The sequence below is a fragment of the Carcharodon carcharias genome, chromosome 28 (genome assembly GCF_017639515.1).
Source record: "Carcharodon carcharias isolate sCarCar2 chromosome 28, sCarCar2.pri, whole genome shotgun sequence".
Classification (NCBI taxonomy): Eukaryota; Metazoa; Chordata; class Chondrichthyes; order Lamniformes; family Lamnidae; genus Carcharodon; species Carcharodon carcharias.
In genome coordinates, this window is record NC_054494.1 from 15,454,278 (window position 1) to 15,477,188 (window position 22,911).

General features: G+C 39.8%; 1 protein-coding gene across 2 annotated transcripts in view; it reads left to right on the plus strand.

The window, feature by feature from the left end:
• Nucleotides 1–22,911, plus strand: part of LOC121270922 (A disintegrin and metalloproteinase with thrombospondin motifs 14) — a 185,818-nt gene that overhangs the window by 52,909 nt on the left and 109,998 nt on the right. For both annotated transcript variants that reach the window (XM_041176543.1, XM_041176544.1), the window contains exon 4: nucleotides 11,666–11,862. In XM_041176543.1, coding sequence (XP_041032477.1) covers nucleotides 11,666–11,862 — 197 coding nt within the window. The remainder of the gene's footprint in view (nucleotides 1–11,665; nucleotides 11,863–22,911) is intronic.

The window sequence follows — 22,911 nt, forward strand, 5'->3', positions numbered from 1 at the left end:
TATTGTTAGAGCTACTACCTATTGTTGCTGTTTATCACCAAGGTCTTAGATTGTTTGAGTCCTGCTGTTCACAGTAGAAAATTGTAACAGAGACACTGGAACAGCTGGCAACAGCCAGAGAGAGCCAGGACAGTTTTATTTTGGTTTATATTCATTCTTGGGATTTGAGCATCCCAACCAAGCTAGCTTTTATTGCCCATCCCTAATTGCCCTTGGTGGTGTTGAGCCACCTTCATGAATTGCTGCAGTCCATGTGGTGTATCTACACCCACAGTTATGTTGGGAAGGAGTTCCAGAATTTTGACCCAGCGACAGGGAAGGATGGTGCAATATAGTTCCAGGTTAGGATGGTGTGTGTCTGGGAGGGGAACTTGTTAGTGGTGGTGTTCCCATACATCTGCCCTTCTAGGTGGCAGGGGTCAGGAATTTGGAAGATGCTGTCAAAGAAGCCTTGGAACTTTGCTGCTGTACACCTTGTAGATGGTATACACTGCTGCCACTCCAGTGGTGGAGGGAGTGAATGTTTCAGGTGGTGAATGGGGGGGGGCGTGGGGGGGACAAGCAGAGCAGCTTACATAAGGACTGAGAAATGTTCCAAACAGAAAAATAAGTGATAAACTATTGACGAAAGTGCCATGGAACAGTGCTACAGCTTTGCCAGCTCTTGTGTGTGTTCTGATATATGTCCAACCTATTTGCATAGCATTATAAGCATATTATTCAAAGTGGATACAAAAGAAAAAGCTGCTCGTGAAGTGATCTTGTGGAAGAAATTATGTTTAAGCTGCCAAGTGCCAACTTCTTTATGAATATAACAAAAATTATCATAGGGAAGGCATTGTTATAATACTGATAAATCATGCCCTATGACTTTGTTTGTCATGCTGTAAATAGGTTCAGTTTCCAGTCATCGCTCACCTCATGCTTGTAATGCCTTGCTTGCCAACTGGCAGTGCTGTGACTGGGGTTGGTTCTTTTGGTTACAGGGTGAGACAACACTTGGGGTACAGTAGCAAGTACAGCAGTTTAAAGTGGTTAGAGCTGAATAATCAGCAAATACAATAAAATGAGCAGGAGCCAACACAGCCAGAGCACCATGGATCAGTCATGAAGTGAAGTAATTCATTCTAATGTGCATCCTGTTATTATAACCACTTTTGATATTCCCTGATCTATTTGTGATTTCACAGTTGGTGTTTTACCAACAGCAGAGCAAGTTAAGCACCATGAGAAAAACAAGATATAGTTTTAAACAATATTAAAGTCTAATCTTTATCTGTTTCTTTTAATAATCATCTTTAAACCACCTCTTTTCCATTTCAGTACTGAACTTTAGACTTTGAATGAACCATTACAGTACATCTAGGAAACCATACTTAGAATTATAGAATTCATGGATTCATGACATTACATAGTGTATAAAAGACTATTGTAACCTTGCATGTTACTGAAGAGTTTATGGTTTCTATTTTTTTTCATTAGAACCAATAACATTTTAACAAAGTAACTAGTTATTTTGTTTAATATTTTAATATCCCTGACTAAAGTCAGCATCAGTTCTGCTAATGAGAGGGAGGATGTTATTTTCCAAATTTGTGCTACCAGAGTGGAGCTTCACCCCTGGGGAGTGCATATCGGAAGCTTAGGCATGCACTGCCTATAATTTTTCTTCTGTTATGGACAGAGTTGTGGGCAGTGTACACTCAAATTTCCCGGAAGATGAGTAATGCAAACTTGTAAAATTGTCCCTATTGACTTCCTTGCCTTCGCAGAGGAACGGTTGAAAACTTAGATTTAGGTCATGTTGCCATAGAGACCTGCCAAAGTTTTGAAGATTGTTATTATTTGTAACATTCTGCACAATCTTTGGGACCCAGAGCCCTAACCATGGAGGAGGATGCTCACCATCAAGGTTAGGATGAGACCCTAGCAATAACCCAGAAGATATCCCTGCTAAAAAAAATCTTGAAAGTGATGAAAAATCATACCCCAACCAGGCCCTTACATGCGGAAGCTTCACCTAAGTGCCTGAGCTGCCAAATACACCAATTGTCTTATTAATACGTGTACAATACGGTTGCCTAATACAATTGTTATGTTTTTGGGTCTTTGCTGTCTTTCTTCTTTTATATACTTCAGTTTCTGTGTTTTAGATTACTATCATGCATGAGCCTTAGCTTCCAAAGGTCTCAAGTATCTTCAGTGGTCCTGATTACTAATCAAGTAGTGAGCTCATTAGAACACATAATAACATGATTTATGTAAATTGCTTTAGCTGTTAGATCACTGCAATGTTCCATAGGACCTTAATCCCATCTGTAAAAAGCAGCAGAGCATCCCATTGGACCTAGTATTGTAGCAAATTTATTGAACAAAATGTAAACTAATGAACACATAGTAATAACGTACATGTATGTATTTGGAAGTAGATACATGCTAACCAGCTCTTGAATGAAATTAAAATGGTTGTAATCTTACTGCTAAGCTATTTTGCAGTTGGATAGTTATACACAGTATTTTTTTCTTGGTAGCCTCTCTAACCCATGAACTATCTTTGAATGCTTAAACTGACCCTACCCTCTGGTTTGAACTATCACTTCAATTAGTCATGAATAACTTGAATAACTGTCAGCTGTCTTCAAAAGTGCCACTCATACAGTTAACTGTGCAAAATCTATTTTTGTTTGAATGAATGGCTTTGCTTTTCTCTCAAACTTAAGTTGCTATGGGCACAGCCGCCAAATCCTCATATTTATATCAAGTTAAGCTGAGTGTCCAGTTCTAACTATAGCCGATTTTTAACCTTTGACCTTGTGACTTACTTAGAGGACTGCAAAAGAACAGAAACTCAACAAAAATATTTCCATTTGTCATGGCCTTTATATATATATATATATATATATATAGATCTTTTGATCTCAGAAGCCTTTATTAAGCAATATTGAATCTAACGCTGGCCCACATACTCCATTCCCTTACTCGACATTTGTTTTGCCATAAATGTTTCTTGACTTTTTGTTGTCCTTCCATCATCACCAACATCGGCAATCCCTTGTGTCGAAGATTCTTCTTCTTTGGGGATGTGTGGGTGGAAGTGAGATGTCACTGTTGGCTGTAGGCTTGTAATTGGCATAGGAACTCTACCTTAGCCTCCCACAGTGAGGGCATCGGGTTGGACTGGAGAGGTGGTGGGGGATTGTTGGCTCTAGCAGTTGCCCTCACTTTCTGTCTCTCTCTGTCTCTCTAACTCTCTGTCTCACACTCTCTCTCTCTGTTCTCTGTCAGTGGCTACTCTTGTTGAATGGTAAGTTTTGACACTATTTTCGATGATGAATCGCCATTTTGGTTGTGATTGGGCATCTGTTTCCCATGTGTTGATGTTAGTAGAGCAGACCTTCATGGAAGTTTTGAGATTCCCTTTGAAACATTTCCTTTTGGTCCCCTGTGAGGGGGCTCTCTGTCTTAGCTCTGAGTAATGCATCTGTTTAGGAAATATTGAATTGGACATTCTGACAACAAGTCCCATTCATCTCAGCTGATGTGAGATTAATCATGGCATTTTGAAAATGTCTAATTTCATGACTCATATGTTTTAAGTTGAGAATTAAAGTGTTAAATGTAAGCTAAATGAATCTGAGAGGTTGATAAATACACTTAAAGTAGTTACCATTCAAAGGATAATCTGCATTTAGTTAATATGGTCAGTTAGAAGTGTAAAAACCATAAACAATGGATGGCCTCTTTCTGAGTCTGGTCGGGATGTGTTGCCTTCATAAGGGGGTTATTGGTTTATGTGGGCCCCAGATCAAAGAAAGTTCTTAAAGTATTCATATACTTTTCAGATCAATGAACATGTTTGGGAATTGTGGAAGATGAGTTTGAATCTCTATATGCGACATCCCAGGCATGCTATGTTGCCTTGGGGATAAGTTGCAGGAGAGATATCCATTTATGTTAAATTTATTTGTCTGTTTTTCTCACAGAAACAGAAGTCAGCTTGGAGGACTGTGAGAAGGCAGTTGTATATGTACTGGCAGCCAGAACAAGGAGTATGAGGCCGTGACAAATGGAAATATTTTTATTTAGTTTCTGTTCCTGAGTTGGAGTCATTAAGCAGAAATTGCAAGTGGAGCCCTTGTTCATAATGAACAGTCCAAATTCATGAGGAATTAAAATTGTCAGAGCTTCTTTGTAAAGCTAGTGGAAGTGATTTGCAGAGGAGTTCTCACAGACGAAGTGCTCTGGAGGTTTCAGTGCCAGAATGGGAAACTAAAGAGAGTTAAAGTGAATTCTTGAGAGCTGTGATACATCTTGGTTTGTGTCAGAGAAGTGTCAGAGCTTCAAGACCCTGGAAAGTATAGGGGAACTCTTGGGAGGAATTAAAAACATAACTGGAAGTGATCTGTTAAGAGTTTTGGGTTTACGCGTTAAGGGTTTATGAAGTATAGTGCCACATTCGTAGTACTTATTTTGTTTCATTCTTGTACAGTAAAAGTTTTTGTTCAAAATGTGAAATCTTGTGGTGTAGTTATTTTTCAGGTAATAACCGGGACTTTGAATTTCTTTATTGAGATCATAACAGTGGCCTCTTTGTCTTGGAGGATGCTTGTTCTGTTATCCTCCAACTTGATTCGCAAGATTCTTCTAAGTCAGCATTGATGGTGTTATTCTAGGCCTTGATATGGCATCTAAATTGTCCAAGCTTCAGCAACATACAGAAGCGCGGATACAACACTACCTGATCGATTTTGAGTTTACTGTCTGAAGTATGTACATTATCAGAGGCTGAGATACACATTGGATTTGGTGGTGTATCTATTCATCAACATCAACTTTTTGGGGTGGATAGTTTCCAAGATATGGAAAATAAGGGATGTTTTCCAACAGCAGGAATCTCAATTGAAGGCATTGGATTTGGTGCAGTTGTTGTGGTTTGATAGAAGACCTCGGTCTTCCTAGTGTTCAGGGTAAGTCCCATGCTCTCATTGGCTTCAGTGAATGCGCCAGCTATCTGTTCTAGTTCTTCAATGTGAGCTATTCTTGTGCATCATCTGCTTACTGCCATGCTGATACAGAAGTAGTCTTGTCTTGGTTTTGGCTTTCAGCCTATTGAGGTTAAAGACTTTGCCATGAGTGTGATAACTTATTACCACACCTGAGGGAAGCCTGTCAGTAGTAAGCTGCAGCATTGCTGCAAGAAAGATTGAGAATAATGTTGGTGCAGTGACACACTCCTGTTTCATGCCTGTTTTGACAGGGAAGATGTCTGTAGTGGAGCCATTGCATAGTGCTGTTATTTGCATATTGTCATGTAGGAGACGGATGATGTTTATGAACTTAGTTGGGCATCCATATTGCTGTTGTATCTTCCAAAGGGCACAAAAGCTTTTGTGAAATTGAAGAAAGCCATTTACAAAGGAATGCTCTGTTCTTTGCATTTTTCCTGAATTGGTGTGCTCTTGTCTTTTACAGCCTTTGCAAGGATGAAAAATGCTTTGGTTCCTATGTGTTCACTTGCTTTCTAAATTTGGCACACAGCCCTTTAAAGCTGATATTATCTGCTTTTTTCCTTCCTCGGCCTTTGGCAAATACCTCTTAGAGACCCATCCAAGATAGGAGGTTACTCTGCATGTGAAATGACGGCCAACCCATGATGATCTGGCAGCCGATATTTCTTGATTTGGACTAGCAAAGGCCTGCTGGCCTTCATTTTCATGACTAGAATATAAGCCTGTATTAGCTATATCCTCTTACTTTTCAGCAGAGGTAATGCAACATTTTTAAACAAGCGAGAAAATATATATCTTAATTAGCTAAGCTCTAAAGTGCTGCTGTTATGTTTAATATTGGTGTAATTTGTTTGAGTTATACTTAATGCATCTGTGTACATATATTTAAGCCAAATTGAATTTAGTTTATTTCATAAAAAATTGTGCAAAAAATGCATTTATGCATTTATTAGCTAACAGCGAATCATAATGTTTACCCACTGTGGTATTTGAGTGTTTCAAGTTTTTTTCCAGTTGAAAGTGTGTGTTGAGCAGTGTTGAGAATAATCTCTGAAATCATGATTCGCTCGAGTTTAATCAAGCCGGCTGTCCTCATCAAAGTTGCCTTAGTTCCGAATGTGGAGTGCTATATATTTGGGTGAAGAGAAAAAATGGTAGCTGAAAGCTGTGAAGTGAATTTTTTTTTTGGATAACCATATGGTATTTGCTGAGCATTAAATGAATTTAGAAAAGAAATTGAGAAAGCCCAGAAGAGGTGCTAGGTGCAAGCGTTTTGGTTATGTAGTTATCACTCATCATGTGAGTTGGGGAGATACAAGTGAAATAACAAAAAAACTTTCTAGTAGTTATGACATTAGAACAAAGTTTTTACGCTAACACTAAATCTTAAGAGTGATGTGCTGTTCAGATTTTCAACTCTTATGCAGAGATGATGAAAACAATATATGAGACAGTCAAACTTGTCGTTGTAAAAACAGAAAATGCAGGGAATACTCAACAGATCAGGCAGCATCCGTGGAAAGAGACACAGAGTTAATGTCTCAGGTCAATGCTGCTTTATTATATAGTCAGCTTCATTTATGGAGATATTTATCGTATTGTTTTGCCGGCTCTGAATTCACTTTTATATGATCCTGGGGAATTTATCACCTGTTCTGTCATGAGTTTAATTTATCTATCTATTATGCAACTTTGGCCCTCCTCCCCAAGTTTCTAACATACGAGCGTATGGATTAGGAACAGAAGTAGGCTACTCGGCCCTTCGAGCCTGCTCCATCATTCAATAAAATCTTGGCTGATCTGATTGTAACCTCAACTCCACATTCCTGCCTATCCCCACTAATCTTTCACCCCCTTGCTTATCAAGGATCTATCTACCTCTGCCTTAAAAAATATTCAAAGACTCTGCTTTCACTGCCTTTTGAGGAAAAGAGTTCCAAAAATTCACGACCCTTTGAGAGAAAAAATTTCTTCTTGTCTCTGTCTTAAATGGGCAGCCCCTTATTTTTAAACAAAGACCCCTAGATTCTGTCACAAGAAGAAGCATCCTTTCCACACCCTGCCTGTTAAGACCCCTCAGGCTCTCTCATATTTCAATCAAGTCACCTCTTACTCTTCAAACTCCAGCAGATACAAGCCTAGCCTATCCAATCTTCACTCATAAGACAACCTGCCCATTCCAGGTATTAGTCTAATAAAACTTCTCTGAACCACTTCTAATGCATTTACATCCTTAAATAAGAAGACCAATACTGTACACAGTACTCCCGATGTAGTCCCACTAATGCTCTGTATAACTGAAGCATAACTTAGCTACTTTTGTATTCAATTCCCTCGCAATAAATGATAACATTCTATTAGCTTTCCTAATAATTTGCTGTACATGCATAGTAACCATTTGCAATTCATACACAATGACACCCAGATCCCTCTGCAACTTAGAGATCTGCAATCTCTCACCATTTAGATAGTATGCATCTTTTTTATTCTTCCTACCAAAATGGACACATTCACATTTTCCCACATCATACACAATTTGCAAGGTCTTTGCCCACTGACTTAACCTATCTATATCCCTTTGTAACCTCCTTCACAGCTTACTTTACTACCTATCTTTATGTCATCAGCAAATCCAGTAACCGTACCTTCGGTCCCTTCATCCAAGTCATTTATATAAATTGTAAAAAGTGGAGGCCCTGCACTGTTCGCAGTGGCACAACACTTGTTGCATCCTGCTAACGAGAAAATGACTCATTTATGCCCACTTTGTTTTCTGTTAGCTAGACAATCTTCTATCTATGCTGATCTGTTACCCCGTACACCATGAGCTTTTATTTTTCACGACAACCTTTGATGTGACACCTTATCACGACTTCTGGAAATCTAAGTACAGTATATCCACCAGTTCCCTTTTATCCACAACACGTTACTTATTCAAAAAACTCCGATAAATTGGTTCACCGTGATCTTCCCCTTTCACAAAACTATGTTGACGCTGCCTGATTGCCTTGAATTTACCTAAGTGCCCTGCTATCACATCTTTAACAATAGCTTCTAACACTTTCCCGATGACAGTTTCCTGCTTCCTGTCTCCTTCGTTTTTGAATAAATGAGTTACATTCACTATTTTCCAATCTAATGGAACATTTCCCAAACCTAGGGAATTTTGGAAAATTAAAATCAATGCATCAACTACCTCACTAGCCACTTCTTTTAAAACCCTAGGATGAAATCCATCAGGACCTGGGGATTTGTCAGTCCCCAGGTCCAACAATTTTCTCAGTACCACTTTGCTGGTGATTGTAATTTTCTTGAGTTCCTCCCTCCCTTCCATTTTCTGATTTACAGCTATTTCTGGGATGTTACTTGTATCCTCTATAGTGAAGACCGATGCAAAATACCTGTTCAGTTCATCTGTCATCTCCTTATTTTCCATTATTATTTGCCCAGACTCACCAACGCTCACTTTGTTAACTCTCTTTGTTAAATAGCAACAGAAACTCTTACTACCTGTCTTTATATTTCTAGCTAACGTCCTTTTTTACCCTAATTTTTCCCTCCTTATTAATTTTTTAGTCATTCTTTGCTGTTTTTTATATTCTGTCCAATCTTCTGACCTGCCCCCCATCTTTGCGCAATTGTATGCTTTTTCTTTAAGTTTGATACTATCTTTAACATTTTTGGTTAACCATGGACAGTGAGTCCTCCCCTTGGAATTTTTTTTTCTTGTTGGAATGTATCTACTCTGTGTATCCTGTAATGTCTGCCACTGCATCTCTATTGACCTATCCCTTAACCTAATTTGTCAGTTCACTTTAGCTGGCTGTACTTTCATGCCATCATAATTGCCCTTATTTAAGTTTAAAATACTAGTGGTAGACCCATTCTTCTCTCCCTCAAACTGAATGTAAAATTCAGTCATATTATGACCGCTGCTACCTAGGGGCGCCTTCATTATGAGGTCATTAATTAATCCTATCTCATTGCACAATACCAGTTCTAGTATAGCCTGCTCTCTGGTTGGCGCCAGAACGTGCTGTCCTAAGAAATTATCCCAAAAACATTCTATGAGTTCCCCACTTTTGCCCATCTGATTTTTCCAATTTTTATGCAGATTAAAATCCACCATCATTACTGCTGTACCTTTCTGACAAGCTCCCATTATTTCTTCCTTTATACCCAGTTCTACCATGTGGTTACTGTTAGGGGCTTGTACACCTGACTTGCCTTTATCACTTCTCAAATCTACCCGAACCATTTCTACATCCTGGTTTCCTCAATTTAGGTCATCCTGCTCTAATGTGCTGATTAATTTGCAGAGCCATCCCTCCAACTTTTCCTAGCTTCCTGTCCTTCTGAAATGTCATGTAACCTCAATATCCAGGTGCCAGTCTTTGTCACCCTGCAGCCATGTCTCTGTAATGGCTATCAAATCATACTTATTTATTTCTCTTTGAGCTCTCAGTTCATTTTTTATTTGAATGCTATGTGCATTCAGATACAGAGCCTTTAGTTTTCTCCTTTTATTACTTGTCCTTTTATTATTTGTGTAACCTCCAGCTTTATCTGCTGATTTACTCTTGTTACTCTCTGTCCCTTGTTGTCACAGCCTGTTTATCATTTCCCATATTAATACATTTCTCTCTTGCCTTGTCTCTATTCTTTGATTTACCACATCTTCCCAACTTTGATCTCTTGTCCCTACTATTTAGTTTAAAACCTTCCCTACCTCTGTGGTTATGCGGCTCACTAGAACACTGGTCCCAGCATGGTTCAGGTCTTGACATTACAACCCCCACTTTCCCCAGTACTGGTGCCAATGCCCCACGAACTGGAACCCATTTCTCACATGCTAGTCTTTGAGTCGCACAGTAATATCTCAAACTTTATTTACCCTATGCCAATTTGCATGTGGCTCAGGTAATAATCCAGAGATTATCTTTGAGGTTCTGCTGTTTAATTTGGTGCTTAGCTCCATACACTATATGCAGAACCTCTTTCCTAGTCTTTCCCATGTCGTTGGTACCTAAATGGACCACAACCACCGGATCCTCTCCCTCCCACTGCAATTTCCTGTCCATCCCTGAGCAGATATCCTGAACCCTGGCATAGGGCAGGCAACACAGCCATCTGGACTCATGGTCTCGACTGAAGAGAACAGTACCTATCCCCTTGACTATGCTGTCTCCTATTAGTACCACATTCCTCTTTGCTCCCCCCACTGGAATGGCATCCTTCAATATGGTGCCATGGTCAGTCCGCTCATCTACCTTGTAGCTCTTCTCCTTATCCAGAGAGGTAGCAAGCAGCTCGTACCGGTTGGACAAAGTCAGGGGCTGAAGCCCCTCCATCACTACATGCTGGTTCTCCCCACCTACTGACTTGCAGTCACATCCTCCTGTCCTTAATCATTAGCTCAGTCATTGAGCATGTATAAAGCAGAGATTGACAGATTTCTGAATATCAATGACATAAAGAGATATGGGGATAGTGTGGAGGAAAAGGCATTGAAGTGGATGATCAGCCATTCTTGTTTTGAATGGTGGAGCAAGCTGATTGCCTACTCCTGCTCCTGTGTTCCTGTGACCAACTCTAAAGTTCTGCCTAACTAAAGGGCAGTGCCTGCCTCATGGAACAAAGTATCCAGGTAACTCTCCCCCTCCTTGATGCAATGCAAAGTCTGCAACTCAGACGTGCAGCTCAGCAACTTGGAGCCGAAGTTGTCTAAGCTGCAAACACTTTCTGCAGGTATGGTTGTCCAGGATTGCAATGCATCCCACAGATTCCCATATGCTGCACTTACGGCACACCACCAGCCCTGTCATTTCTGTCCAACCTTATTTATTAATTAGTCAATTATTTAATAATTTACACAGATAAAGTAATAGAAAGTTGCATTCACCTAGCTTGGAAACAAGGAATGAAACTCACCAACCACTGGAGGCTGAAATAAAGTAGAAAAAGGAGCACCCCTTCTCCCCTCTGCACTAAATTCCCCCGGACCAAATTCAGAACTCTTTACTCAATCTACATCTCACTCAGGTGTAGCATCTTGTCTGCGCACCCCTTTCTGCATAAATAGTTGTTAATTAGATAGCTAAGTGATTTTTTTGCTTAATATATCCCTATGTTGATTATGAGTAGGAGCAGACTATGCTTCTTTTATTTTACTTTTGTAATGTACCTGAACACCAGCAGACAATTTTTCATATTTTACTCTTCTGCTTAAAGTGCATAGTTCACAATGCATGAATGAGTGTTTAATTCCACATGCTGGAGTAATTGATGGTACACATTAATGATTGCAACTGTCATCATTAAACATTAGAATTCTAAGCAGCATACTTCTGTTCTGAAATTCAGTTTTAATGACTTTAAAGGAAAGCATCTGTTAAAATAGAATAATTAACTTGTAAGTTTGGAATTAAATGTAAAATGACTGTGTTTCAAAACCATAACTTGAATATTAAGTTGTGTTGCATTAATTGTTGCTAGCCTTGGTTTATAAACCTTATTGACAATGAGTAAACTAACTGGGTAATTTTTTTGCACATCAAATATTTTTGTAATAAGATTTTCACAATATTTGCATGTCAATTAATTTATTATAAAAGCAATACTGATTTTTTTGTTTTACTAACTTCATTCCTCCAAAGCCCCGAAATTTGCTGTTGGTGACCTTGCAAACTCTCTAGACATCATTGAGGGGGAACTAAGTCACCCGACACGAAAAAGAAGACATGCAAAGAAAGATGACTACAACATAGAAGTTCTGTTGGCTGTAGATGATTCGGTTGTTCGCTTCCATGGAAAAGAGCATGTGCAGAATTATGTTCTGACACTAATGAATATTGTAAGTGGTCTGTTGTACTATTTATTATATTTCACACCTGATTTATTAGTAATAGTTTAATTTCACATGCTTGTATCTTATCCTGTAAATTATTTTGATTAACAGTATTATTGCTATAGATGCTATGTGTCATAGAATTATACTATGTTTTTCTTTTTCTGCATTCTCACTAGATTTGGAGTTACGCTGAGTAAATAGCATATTCACCCTCTCTTAGCTGTTGTAGCAGAACTGTTAATTAAATGAATTAGTACCTTCACTAAAATGGCAAGAGGAGAAAATACAACTGACTGGGTTAAGTGCACAGATATTATTCAAGACCAATGTGCTTAATTATCATTTGCTATATGTATAAATACATATAAATGTCTGCAGTCCCTCATTCCCCATCATATTCACATAGTAATTAAAAGTAGATCAAATTGTGATTTTGGAAATTTTGAATTTCACAAATACGATACATGGGTACATCCACAAAATTAACTCTGATTTGTTGAAGACAACAAAAGATCTATGGTAAATCTGGTAGTCTGACAGTGGAAATCAATATGATTAATTTATCTTATTAAGGACATTTCTTTTTGTACATGCTTTTCTATATCCTAACCTGATGGTTTTTAGTTATGTTTTTCCTCATTGTTTTCAGAACTATTAAGTCTAGAGTTTCTTGCCAATAAATTATAGATAATTATAGCATGGAAGATTGGCCACTTGATCCTTCAAGTTGATCCCTGTACTTTTCTCCACATGACCCACCAAGTCTAATGCCACTTTCCTACTTGGTGTGCATTTTTAGTCATTGGAGTCAAGATTACTTTTACTAGCATAGGTTTGATCAACTTATTTAACTGCTAAACTTAAGCTCTGTTGAGTCTTGATTTAAGGAAAGACCAGTCATGATTGATGACTTCTAGACCGTGACATTGTATGGGTTACGACAAAGTTCTGAAACAAAATCAAGAAGAAGGTAGAAATTAACCAATCATAATGAGATCTTTTCCATTTTAGTCTGCTACCAGGTGGTATGTGCGAAAAGAATTAGTATGAAAAGAAAAAGGCTCACCATTCTCTTCCTCATGCATGTAAGTGCTTTGGTTTAACTTAGCACCATCTTAAATAGCCCCAGCTAAGAGTGGATAATCAGGTGCAGAAATGTGTTTGTTTGTTATGAGAATAGGTACATACAAATTAGGAGCAGGAATAGGCCATTCGGCCCCTTTGAGAATATTTTTAAGACACAGGTGGATAGATTCTTGGTAAGCAAGGGGCTGATAGGTTATTGGGGATAGGTGGGATGCAGATTTGAGGTTACTAACAGATCAGCCATGATCTTATTAAATGGTGGAGCAGGCTCGAGGGACCAAAAGGCCTACTCCTAGTCCTTGTTCCTCTGTTTGTAGGTTATCGAGATGAAAAAGATACAGAAGGGAGTAACCGGAATGATTGAGGAGACAGAGGAACTGGATTATAAGAAATGATTGTGTAGTTGGGCACATTCTCACTGGAAAGGAGAAGGTTGAGAGGTGGTGTGACTATTATTTATTTATGGGATGTGGGCATCGCTGCAAGGCCAGGATTTATTTTTTCCCATCCTGAATTGCTATTGAAGTAGTGGCAGTGAGCTGCCTTCTTGCACCAGTGAAATCCATGTGATGAAGGGGAGACAGTTAAATTATCTATTCTTGGAGATGGTCGTCATTGGCACTTATGTGGTGCGAATGTTACTTGCCACTTAACAGCCCAAGCCTGAATGTTGTCCAGGTCTTGCTGTGTGGGGACAGGGAATGCTTTATTATTTGAGGAGTTGCAAATTCTACTGAACATTGTGCAGTCATCAGGGAACATCCCCACTTATGACCTTACAATGGAGGGAAGGCCATTGATAAAGCAGCTGAAGATGGGTGAGAATTGCCCTGAGGAGCAGCTGGAGTGATGTCCTAGGGCTGAGATGATTGTCTTCCAACAACCACGGCCATCTTCTATTGTGTTTGTTATGTCTCCAGCCAGTTGAGAACCTGCCTCCATCGACTTCAATTTTACAAGGGCTCTTGATGCCACACTCAGTTAAATAATGTCAATGGCAGTCACTCCCACCTCACCTCTGGAATGCAGCTCTTTTGCCTGTGATTGGAATGGGGCTGTAGTCAAGAACGAAGTGGTGCTGGCAGAACTCAAACTGAGCATTAGTGAACTGGTTATTGGTGAGTACATGCAACTTGATAGCTCTACTAATGACACTTTTCATAAATTTGCTGATGATTTAGAGTACACTAGCAGCAGGCTGTAATTGAACAGATTTGATTTGACCTGTTTTTTTCTGGACAGGACATACCTGGACAATTTTTCATTTTGTCAATGCCAGTGTTGTAGCTGTACTGGAACAGCTTGCCTGAGGCGTGGCTTGTTCTGGAGCACAAGTTTTCTGCTCGATAGGCGGGATGTTGTTGAGCCATAGTCCTTCCTGAATCCAATGTGATCAGCTTTTTCTTGAGTTCACATGGAGTGAATCGAATTGGCTGAAACCTGGTTTCTGTAATGGTGGGAAACTCAAGGGGAAGCCAAGGTGGATCATCTACCCGGCAATTCTGGCTTCAGCCTTGCCTTTTGCACTGACGTGCAGAGATCTATCGTCATTGAGAAGCTAGTAGTTTAATTGTCTACTACCATTTACCACTGAATGTAGCAGGATTACAGAGCTTTCATCTGATTAGATGGGATTGGCATGCTGTTTCCACTGCTACATTGCCTGATTTATCCATGTTTTGAGGATGGAGAAATATCATGCATTAAAAGAGACAAGCCTCTTAGAGGTCATAGAATCATTATGGCACACAACTGTCAATGTTTTTTTGTGTGAGTATGGGGGTGAAGAGTTATATGCATTGCTGTTTCGGTGATGATCACCTTCAGTTGCCATAGAGGTGGTTAAGTATCTATGAATTTGCATAGGCTGTTTGTTTGCTTATGAGTCAGTGCAAATCAATATTAACATGTATGTGACAAGTAGTAGAGACAGGTTTTTAAATATTCGTACTTTTGATGTAACTTTACTATGTTAAAACCACCATTTAGATAGTGAAAATGCACTGCTATTAGAGTAAGGGTGCTTGATGTATTTGGGTGAAATTCCTTTGCCTACTGTTGTAAGGATGGTGTTAACCCAGCACAGTTTCAGTCTAGAAATGATTAGCACCATGATATTGCAATCAATAGTTGGCTAAACAGCAATGTTGGATTTGATATGATTAATCTTGAGTTGATAATTCTCAATGGTTTATGCAGTAAAATTGAGACTCATAAGTTGTCAAGGTGAAAAACACCAGATTTAGATTACCTTTGGTTATCTTGGAGATGAACTAAAGATTATTGATTCATCTGTTTTGAGGTTATTGTTCAATGATTTATGTTTTTGGACCAGACTGTTCACAACTTTGGTATCATATTTGACCCCGAAATGAGCTTCTGGCCACAAATTGGCATCAGTGCAAAGACTACCTGGCCACACTTGAGCATCCCTGATTTCAGCCACACCACCATTGGTGGCCATGCTTTCAGTTGCCAAGGCCTGAAGCTCTGGAATTGCCTCCAGACAGCTCTCTGCCTCTCTACCTCGCTTTCCTCCTTGAAGGCACGCCTTAAAATCTACCTCTTTCACCAAGGTTTTGGTCTCTTTATGTGGCTTGGTATTATACCTTGTTACAGAATGCTCCTGTGAAACGTCTTTAGATGTTTTATTAGTTTAAAGACACTGTATACATGTAAGTTCTGAAGGAGAGTCATAAGAACACAAAACGGTAGCTCTATTTCTCTCTCCACAGATGCTGCCAGACCTGCTGAGATTTCCCAGCATTTTCTGTTTATATTTATTATAAATATAAGTTATTGCTTATTCAGAATTGAAACTTCCATAGCAAAGAATGTATCATGATATTCAAAAAAAGAATTGAGACATGAAGCTGGCAATTATGGACGGTTACCCCAGATATCCATAATTTGGTATTAGTCTCAATATAAGGTTGTCAGCATGGATTTAGAAGCAGCAGTTCATCCCTCACAAATCCGATGGTGTTCTTTAAGGAGATATTTACATCTGTCATTATTATTCAGTGAAAATAGCTGTTCAGATTTGCAGAAGGTGCTTAATAAAGTTCTTTATGTAAGACTTATAAGGAAAGTTGAAATCAGTTGAATGAATGCTCTCTTTGCTAGTTGAATTTATAATTTCCTTGATAATAAAAGGGTATGATATGGATAAAAGGTTCTAGCTGGGAATGGTAGAGATCTGTTCTGGGTGAGGCAGAGCAGAGTGGCTTTGCTCTTGCCATGTTGACATATACAAAGTTCTGACTCACCCACTACTTTGTTTTCCATTGAAGTAGCAGAAGGAGTGGGAGAGCATGGGTGAGAACTGCTGAAATAGCACCAAGAGTGGGCTGGAACAGCACAGTGAATTGGAGGGAGTCAACTGAAGCTGTAGGTTCCAAAGTGGCAGAAATTGGCAGTGAAGGATTAATGATAAATAGTGGTCCAAATTTTGCTGTTGCGTTACATCTATTTGCCTTGCGCATTTAGGTTTTTAAATTTCTTGTGTGCAAGTTGCGGAAATTGCAACCTGATAATGACCCTGTGAGGGAAATGGGGCATCTGGGACCTGAGTGAACAGAACAAATGACCGTATATCTCAAGCAATGAGATTGGAGGGTTGAGAAATAGGCAGAAACACCAGAGAAGGAAGTGTAAATTAGAGGAGTGAATTCATTGTCATATTAGGTAAAGAGAAATAGAGGGAAAGAATGATTGATGAGAAAGAAAAAGAAGACACGAAGGAAAAACTTAAGAAAAAATATATATTTTAAAAATCTCCAGCAATTAATACCTCAAGGAACAGGAAGACAGGAAGATATAGATGGGATGGTCAAATGGGCAGATAAGGGGCAGATGGAATTTAACCCTGAAAAGTGCGAGGTGATACACTTTGAAGGAGTAATTTGACAAGGAAGTATTCAATGAATGGCATGACACTAGGAAGTTCTGAGGAACAAAGGGACCTTGGCGTGTGTGTCCATAGATCTCTGAAGGCAGAGGGGCATGTTCGTGGGGTGATGAAAAGGCATATGGGACACTTGCCTTTATCAATCGAGCCATAGATTACAAAAGTAGGGAGATCATGTTGGAGTTGTCTAGGACCTTGGTGAGGCCACAGATGGAGTACTGTGTGCAGTTCTGGTCGCCACATTATCAGAAGGATGTGATTGCACTAGAGGGGGTGCGGAGGAGATTCACCAGGATGTTGCCTGGATTGAAACATTTAAGTTATGAAGAGAGGTTGGATAGATTTGGGTTGTTTTCATTGGTGCAGAGAAGACTGAGAGGCGACCTGATCGAGGTGTACAAGATTATGAGGGGCATAGAGAGGGTGGATAGGGAGCAGCTGTTCCCCTTAGTTGAAGGGTCAGTCACTAGGGGACATAAGTTCAAGGTGAAGAGTAGGAGGTTTAGGGGGGATGTGAGGAAAAGCTTTTTTACCAAGAGGATAGTGACGGTCTGGAATGTGCTGCCTGGGAGGGTGGTGGAGGCGGGTTGCCTCACATCCTTTAAAAAGTACCTGGATAAGCACTTGGCATGTCATAACATTCAAGGCTATGGGCCAAGTGCTGGTAAATGGGGTTAGGTCAAGTGCTTCTCACGTGTCGCCGCGCTCTCGAGGGGCTGAAGGGCCTCTTCTGCACTGTGTGATTCTGTGAATGAAACCACACTTTTAATAGTTAATTTTCAGTGCCAGTGAGGTTGATTGGCAGTAATTATATTAAGGGTAATTGTGCTTGTCAGGGTAAGACTTGGCTTTCCGTGATGAGTTTAGTTTGTATCTACAGTGCAAGTACATCAACTTCACGCCACTCAATGCAAATGAATGGTGAAGCAGACAGCAACATGCCATTTTGTGAAGCTACCAGCAGTGCAGTGCAACTTGGAGAGCAGGCTTTTGTTTTAATTTCTCTCTCTTCTCATGACCAATATACTTTCTCTTTTTCTTATGTGGTGTGTGCCTGAATTGTTTAAGTGTACCAGTCCTTTTAAATTTTGTTGTGCAAATACACATGTGTAGTAACCCAAAGGAGCTGGTTTTTGCGTAGCCTGCGCAGGAACTTGCAAGTCGCTGTGTGGCTTGCCATAGAACTTAGAGGGAATGTTGCTCATGACTACGTCATATGCCTTAATTTGAATAGTGTGGCTCCTTTTTGTGCTGTGGATATGAAAGCAGTTCCAGAAACACTGTTGGTGAAATGTTGAAATCACTTTAACCACTATAGCAATGTTCTGTTCAATTCAGAACGTGAATGAGCTGGGGATAGTCCTGTGTACTAATTGCATGCCTTGAATCTCACTTCTGTTGTAAAAACTGGAAAGGAGGGGAAAGCACTGCTTCATCAGTTTGCATTGGGTACTTAGCAAGTGAATTCTGAAGTGGAGTGCCAAGGATAGTTTGACAAGAATATCCCACCAGGAACATCATCAGCAGAGATCAGGTGAGTGGGAAAATAACTACCAATGGTTTTAAAAATGAAACAAGTTCTAGGATTGAAACAGGATTATTATGATACAATGGAATCCAGTTGCTAATGGTGCTTTAACAGGAAGCTCTGTTTTGAAATTTAGGGTTTAATTAATTGAAAAAAATATAAATTAATTGTGGTGTCCGCTCATTAACTTGGGAAGTAAGATGGGTAGTCAGGCGAGGCTAAAAAGGTTAACAAGCTCTCTACATATAATTACAATAGCAGCTGAGTGACAGTCCTGCATTTGGGTAACACAAAGAGGGGTTCTAATGATATAATAAACTGTGTGAATGAATCTCATGTGATTCATAAAATCACATTCCCACAGATTGTTTTATGATCTGAAACACATTTGCAGACAGCTGGACATAATGCCTGTGACCTTCAGTTTTGTGATTTTGAGTAATTTCCTTTACTGCTGTTACTGCCATACTTTGGTGGTTGAGTCAGACTCCAGTGGGACCTGTAGCCAGAAGTTTTTTTAAAAATTCGTTGTTACCAGAATGATCCTTATAGCATGAAATTACTGCTAACGACTTTCGTGGAGAATGGTTATGGAATCCCTTTCTAAAGGGATAGAATTAAAGAGCAGAGAAGTTGGGCCAGATTTTTGCTAATGAGGTGGGAAGCTTGAGTTGGGAAGTTTCCTGATTCAGCAGACCTATCTCCATATAAATAGTCCCTGCACACACTATTTTCACTCCAGGGAGATGAGGGTGGGATCAAGTTGCGCCAGCCGACACTGGAAGCAGCGCAGAGATGGCCACTGAGGCGTGCGAGTGCCAAGGTGGTCTGGTTAGCAGGCCTGCCTGGGATTTCTGGCCCAGATGTATTAAAGGCTGTTGGGCCACATAACCCTAACCCCTTGCACCCTGTTGCCCTCCCGCCCAGCCCCCTTGCTCACTGCATGCCTCCCATGATCTCTATGGCCCTTCATATCTACCATGTCCCCCTGTCCCTTCCATACCCTCCTGCATCTTCCATGCCCACTCACCCAGCATGCACTTGGTAAAGAACCAATGACCCATATAATAACTCTGCCAAGCATTCAAAATGAGGCCATCTAGCAATGATATCAACAGAAATAGATGGTCAGACATCTGTTTCTCCAGATGGCCTCATTATGAATGCTTCGCTGATCTCCAAGACTCACTAATGGAATCAGCTCAATAGGAGTCTGTTTACATAGGTTGAATTGGAATATTGGCTTTGATTGATTGATATCTTTATGTTATTCCTTGATTTGTTTTTAATGTCTGTATGTTTATTTGGACAAGATCAAGTGGTGTGAAGTGGGGTAAAGCTTTTATTATTGAAATTGTAAATTACAGTGTCTGACATTTTTATAAGATGTAAGAGCAGTAGTTTTTCTCAAAACAGATCTCTGAATGGGTCTTTTTTTCATGACATCACAAGACTTGCCATTATGGCTCATTGGTTCAGTACATGTTGTATGATGGGTGAGTGGACATGGAGGATGCGGGTGGGGGTAATGAAAGATGTATAGAAAGGGCATAGAGGGGACATGGAAGGTCTGGAATGGGGGTATGGATAAGAGCTTTTAAACTTATCTTTTAAAAGATTCCTGATTCCAAACATAACTCCTCTGAGGGGCCAGAAATCACAAGCCCTCGAGAAACTGGCCAGAATCCAAGAAAATTGCAGAGGGCAGTATGGGAAGCCTAGCTCCACAATGGAACCGGCCAAGTCAGGAATGCAGAGTGCACCTTATCCCGCACGGCGAAAATTGCCAGTGCCAGGAATGGGGACGGGATTTCTTGAATTGAGTCCCACCTTCCATTTTTAAAGCCTCTGGAGTCGATCTAACTTCATGAAAATCCTGGTTATTTTGTTAAAGTTGAATAGATTCTTGATTAAGACACACTTGGAATAATACCACGCATAGTTCCAGTCTCTATTGTCTCCAGTCTCATGACAGATGCAGTATAACATGGATAACTGTGAAGTTGTACGCATCGGTTTGAAGATCAGAAAGGCAGAGTATTATTTAAATGGTGATACATTGGGAAATATGGATGTACAAAGGGATTTGGGTGTTCTTGTACACCTGTCAATGAAAGTAAATTGGCAGGTGCAGCAAGCAATTAGGAAGGCAAATGGTATGTTGGCCTTCATTGCAAGAGGATTTGAGTTCAGAAGTAGGAATGTCTTACTGCAGTTATACAGGGCCTTGGTGAGACCGCACCTGGAGTATTGCGTGCAGTTTTGGTCTCCCTACCTAAGAAAGGATAAACTTACCATAGAGGTAGTGCAGTGAAAGTTCACTAGGCTGATACCAGGAATGGCAGGATTGTCATATGAGGAGAGATTGTTTCGACTGGACCTATATTCACTAGAGTTTAGAAGAATGAGAGGGGATCTGATTGAAACATATAAAATTCTAACAGGGCTAGACAGACTGGATGCAGGGAAGATGTTTCCCCTGGTTGGGAGTCTAGAACCAGGGGCCACAGTCTCAGGATACTGGGCAGACCATTTAGGACTGAGCTAAGGAAAACTTTTCACTCAGAGGGTGGTCAACCTGTGGAATTCTCTACTACAGAAGGCCGGATCACTGAGTATATTCAAGAAAGAAATTGATAAATTTTTGGATATTAGGGGCATCGAGAGTATGGAGAGAAAGCAGGAATATGGCGTTGAGATAGAGGATCAACCATGATCATATTGAATGGTGGAGCAGGCTTGAAGGGCCAATTGGCCTACTTTTGCTCCTAGTTTCTATGTTTCTTTTATAAAAGGGATATAGAAGCACTGAAGAAGGTGAAAAAAAAATTACAAAGATGACACCAGAACTGAAAGGCTTTAACTATCAGGAAAGATTGAGCAGGTGTTCAGCTCTTTTGAGGAAAGAGAAGGCTGATGGGTGACTTAAAAGAGGTTTTTAAGAGTATGAAAGGGCAGAGTAGAGATGAAATTTCTATTTGCGAGGAGATCAAAACTAGTGGCCATAAATATGATAGTCACTAATAAATCCAGCAGGGAACTCAGGAGAAACTTCTTTACCCAGAGAGTGGTTAGAACACTGTTTCCCAAACCTTTTCCTGATGTGACCCTGTTTTAATGCTTCAGACTTTGTATGACCCCAGAATGGAAATTGGGAGAAAGGGTTGTTGAGCAGGGTAAGTTGGGGTGGCGGGGGGGGGGGGGGGGGGGGGGGGGGGGGGGGTGGCGTGGGAGGTGGCGGCAGGGGAAGAGTTGTTGAGCTGGGGGGATGGGAGTTTTTAATATATATATATATATATATATATATATATATATATATTAAAAAAAAGCAAAGACCAAATTTTTAAAGGCTGTGGTAGCAGCAGCCTCAGAGAACAGACCATTAGGCCATGCCAACCAACAGAAAAAAAACACGAGCATTTAAAGGGACCTTGCAGCTGTCAAAACTCAGTTCAAACTCCATGGCCACCATTGCCTCAAAGCTCATGCACAGTTTGGGAACCCCTTGGTTAGGACTTGCAATTGGCTATCATGAGTATTTTGAGGTGAATAGCTTGCTGCATTTATTAGGGAAGCAAGCTATTGAGAAAGGAATAGAGAGTAATGCTAATGGATCAGAGGAAGAGAGGTTGGATGAGGCTTGTGCGGGACATAAAGACCAGCATAGACCAGTTGGTTCAAATAGTCTGTTTCTGTGCTGTACATGCTAGGTAATGTTATGTAATGTGTTTACGTAGTATTTCTCTGTCTGCTACTTTAATGCGGCTATCAATCCATTCATTCAAAATAAGCCAGTGGTTCTGCGAACAACAGAATATCATGAACACAGCAGTTGTTTACTGATGTTACAACTATAATTATTACGCTCAAAATTTTAGAACGTTCCTTAGCATAAACTCTTTTTAAATCCATATTTTAATTATGCGTAATTATGTAATTATATGCTTGTCTTACTACACATGAAAATTCAGTTTTCCCTTCCATCATGTGTTTCGTGAAATCAAAGAATAAAGTCATGTTGTGGAGCCAAAAGCATCTTCAAGGTGTGATTGATTAACAAGAGCGATTTTAGGTGTGTACAAAACTGAGGACTTTTGAGTTTTGGTTTATTTTTCTCATTCAGTGTCCTATCATAAGTTTGGTGAGATAGCCCAAAGTTATGTCCATTAGTTCTTTGACTTTTGTTTATAGCATAAATATGTTTTTTTTTTAATTAAAAGTTGACCTAATCATGCAAGTGGCCAAGTTGCTAGTTTTAGCTTCTTGGATTACAGTCCTAAAGACTGTTTAAAGAAAACACTTTACATTCTTAGCACTTAAAAATGAAGAGTTTTAATTTTCATTATAAATTGCGACTGTAACTCTGCCCATCTATTCAGCTGAATGATGGGGTTTATAAGTTAATTATAGTGGTCAGAGCCCTTTTAGATTGCTAAATACTGAAGTATCAATTAAATGGCAGTTCTTGCAACTTCCCATGAGAAAGTGAGTTAGTAAGTATACGATGGTCTCCAGACCTGCTGATTGG